General features: G+C 62.5%; 1 protein-coding gene across 1 annotated transcript in view; it reads left to right on the top strand.

Annotated features, from left to right (window-relative positions):
- LOC102768164 (RIMS-binding protein 3A) overlaps positions 1-3,594 on the top strand; it is a 4,857-nt gene extending 1,263 nt beyond the window's left edge. Inside the window, exon 3 of the mRNA XM_015567252.1 lies at positions 88-3,594. Within this exon, the coding sequence (XP_015422738.1) occupies positions 88-3,406 (3,319 nt within the window). The 3' untranslated portion in view covers positions 3,407-3,594. The remainder of the gene's footprint in view (positions 1-87) is intronic.
- The last annotated feature ends 251 nt before the right edge of the window (positions 3,595-3,845 follow it).

Below are 3,845 nucleotides of genomic sequence, written 5' to 3'. Positions count from 1 at the left end.
CGCGCTGCTGGCTAAGGACCAGCAGATAGAAGAGCTGCAGCAGGAGTGTCGCTTGTTGCAGGCGCTCGTCGCTTCGGGCCTCGGCAGCGTCCCGCCCGCTGATGGGGTCGCGGCCAGCGCCCGCAGCGCCCTGGCGGAGCCGAGCTGCCGGAGCGCACCCGGCGAGGGGGCGCGGTGCCAGGTGCAGGCGCTGGAGCGAGAGCTGTCGGCGCGGAGGCAGGAGTGCCAGGAGCTGGGGGCCCAGGCGGCGGCGGCTCGGCGGCGCGGCGAGGAGGCGGAGGCACAGCTGCAGACCGCGCTTTGCGAGGGCGCCTGGCTGGCCAAGGAGAACGCGCGGCTGCAGGCACAAGCCGACTGGACGCGGAAGCTGGCGGCCGAGAATAACGACGTGCGCGAGCAGCTGGGCCGCGCGTGCCAGGAGCGCGACGCCACCGAATTGCTGGTGGAGCAGCTGCTGCAGCAGGCGGCGCGCGAGCAGGACAAGCAGCAACAGCTGCAGCGTGACCTGCAGAAGGCATTGTGTGATCTCGAGGCTGCCCGGGAGGAAATGGGGGTGCTGCGGTGCCAGCCTGGTCACCATCCCCAGCAACCCCCGGAGACCTCCCAAGCCCCGGATTCCCAAGGCAGGAAGAGCAGAAGGACCCGGTTCCAGCCAGCGCCTGAAGACCAGGCATCTCCACAGTCCAGCAGAGACGAACAGGAGGAGGACGCCTCTCTGCTAGAGAGCCCACTTGCCCTCGGGGAGCCAGCCAGTGCCCCTCAAGGGCCAGACAGAGTCCCAGCCAGCCAGCCTCTGGACTGCAGACCCCAGGCCAAGAAAACCAGCAACCAGTCCAACTCCTCCTCTGAGGTGGAATCTGTGTGGGCCACCGTGCCCTCTTGCCTTACTCTGGACATGGACACGGCCAGTGAGGTGGAGGATCTGGATCCTGACAGTGCGTCCTTGACCCTGGAAGTGGGGGACTCAGAGACCCCCGCCGCCCCCAAGCTCAAAATCTTCCTGGTTCGATATAGCTACAACCCATTTGAGGGGCCCAATGAGCACCCCGAGAGTGAGCTGCCCCTCACAGCTGGCGAGTATGTGTATATCTTCGGTGAGATGGATGAGGACGGCTTCTATGAAGGGGAGCTTGAGGATGGCCGCCGGGGCCTGGTGCCCTCCAACCTGGTGGTGCAGATTCCAGACAACGACATCCTTGACTGCCTGCCCCCAGAGTCCTCGGACCCTGGCCCCCCTCAGCTCCCAGCCGGACAGGGCAAAACCTCAAAGGAAGACATTAGTCACAGCTTATTGCCTGGGGAAGCTCAGGGGCCTGTGGACAGGGAGACGTGCCAGATGGTGAGGGCGGCCTCCAAGACAGAAGTGGCCATGGAGACCTCAGACACCAAGACGGAAGATGGCTGGCTGGGCTCACTGCAGAGTGTGGAGGAGCAGGGCTTCTCCGGACCCCTTCTAGGGCCCAAAGGGGTCCCTTGTGTAGCCCCCAAACAACTACGCCTGCAGAACGTTGTGGCCACATCGGCCAAGATCGTCTGGGTCTCCAGCAGCTGCTGCCGCCCACACATCGTGTATCTCAATGACCAGAAGCATGCCCTGACCCCAGCAGGTGTGAGCAGCTACACCTTCCACAACCTGCATCCCAGCACCCGGTACCAGGTGCAAGTGGAGGTGCAGCTGCCGTGGGACTCCATGCAGGTGCGCTGGGAAACCATGTCCTCCGCTCTCACCTTTGACACGCCCTTGGCAGGACCCCCGGACCCTCCACTGGACGTGCTGGTTGAGCGTCACACCTTACCAGGCCTCCTGGTGGTCAGCTGGCTCCCCGTCACGATCGACTTGGCCGGGTTCTCCAATGGAGTCCGGGTCACTGGCTATGCCGTGTATGCCGATGGGCTCAAGGTTGCCGAGGTCACCGATGCCACCGCTGGCAGCACCCTGTTGGAGTTGTCCCGGCTCCAGCTGCCCGTGATGTGCCAGAAGGTCTCGGTGAGAACCGTTTCGCTTTGTGGCGAGTCACTGGATTCGGTGCCGGCCCAGATCCCCCAGGACTGTCTGAACTGTAACCGATTGCCAGAGACCTCTCCCTTTATTTACACCCCTGGCGACCAGTCCCCGTCCAGAATCACCGTCCCTGTCTGCCCTCAGAGGCTGGCGCTGGCTCCACCGAGTGCCAAGGCTAGTTCCCACATCCCCCGAAGCGGTGGGGGGTCCCTAGAAGCCTTCCCCGAAGAACCCCCGAGGAAGCACACCCCGATGCCCAACCTGAGTCCAGAAGGAGAATGTCCCGGTGCAGGGGCTGGCAGCCAAACCCAGGGGCCGGCGGAGGCCTGGGAGGTCTGCAGAAATGACCTACTCTTTCAGAAGAGTCCTCGGAACCACAGGCCACCTCTGCACCGTGGCCAATCTCGGGGGGAGGAAGACGGTGACTGGCACATGGACACCAGCCAAAGCCCTGCTCTGGGAGTCCTCCATCTGTCCCCCGAGTTTGCACCCAGGAGAGAAGCCTGTCAGGAAAGGGCTGCCCTCGAGAAGGTCCTGAGGCAAAAGCAAGACGCCCAAGTGTTCGCACCTCCCCAGACAGGCAGCCGCCAACGACATATGTCTGACTTCCATGACAGTCTGCAGCAGGAGGAAGAGGCAGCCTGCTTCGGCCCATGGGCCACAGAGAGGCAAGAGCAGAGAAGGGAGCTTGGGGCGCAGAGCAGGCGAGGTCAGGCTCTGTGGGGCAAGAGAGAGAGCCAGCTCCACGAGCCCCGCTCTGCGCCCTGCCCAGCTTCGTCCAGCAAAGTCCTCACGGTGTCCGGGGGAGGCCCCCCACAGCTGGAGGCGGGCCGGGACACCGCGGCCAGGGTCTTTGTGGCGCTCTTTGATTATGAGCCCCTGGTGATGTCTGTCAACCCCGAGGCTGCAGAGGAGGAGCTGGCCTTCCAGAAAGGGCAGTTGCTGAGAGTGTGGGGCTCTCAGGACGCCCACGGCTTCTACCGTGGGGAATGCAACGGTCAAGTGGGCAACATCCCTGGGCATCTGGTGGCTGAGGTGGAGGACGGTCTGGAGAGGACTGAGAGCAGGTGGCATTTGCCAGTGCAAGGGCACCTGCCCTCTGTGGCCCACCTAGATGAAGTTGGGGGGCTCACCATCCCCCAGGACTCCTTTCCCCTGCCCCAAGGGAACCCCAGGGGAGCTCCACTGTGCACTCGAATGACCATGATGGCAGCTCTGGACTATGACCCCAAGGACGGGTGGGCAGGGGGCCAGGTGAAGGGCAAGCTGTCGCTGAAGGCTGGGGACCTGGTGACAGTCTACGGGCCTGTGGATGACAGGGGATTCTATTATGGGGAGTCAGGCGGCCTCAGAGGTCTTGTCCCAGCCCACCTGCTGGATTACATGGCCCTCCATGATGAGTGAGCAAGGCTATCAGAGGGGGTAGTGGCCTCTGGCCATCCACGCCCCGCCAGAGGAGAAGCAAGCACACAGACCCTTTCGCCAGCACCCCTCCTCGCCTCCAAGAGCACCACTGTGTGAACCCGATGGCAGCCTCCCGCATCCGCAGCCTCTGAGAGCAGCAGGGCTTCCGTCTGAACTCAGATGTCCCCCGCGTGCCAGAGGACAAGCAGCCCCTCGAGTGTGACAGGCTGGTTTGGAGTTGTCAGTAACGACGACAGGCTTTCGGAGAAGGGCCTTTCTGTGTTCGCTCAGCGTTTTCTTTAAGAGGTGAATGTTATCCATCCCATGGTTATGTATGAAAGTCTCAAGGAAAGCTTGCCTCTTAAAAAAAGTGACCAGAATGTTAGTTTTCTGTCTTATGTTCAGCCCCGCATTAAAATAGAAAATAATAAAAAGAATA

This window comes from Myotis davidii, unplaced genomic scaffold, assembly GCF_000327345.1.
Source record: "Myotis davidii unplaced genomic scaffold, ASM32734v1 scaffold223, whole genome shotgun sequence".
Taxonomy (NCBI): domain Eukaryota; kingdom Metazoa; phylum Chordata; class Mammalia; order Chiroptera; family Vespertilionidae; genus Myotis; species Myotis davidii.
Note: the sequence above shows the minus strand (reverse complement) of the source record. Positions and strands in the feature narration are given on the sequence as shown.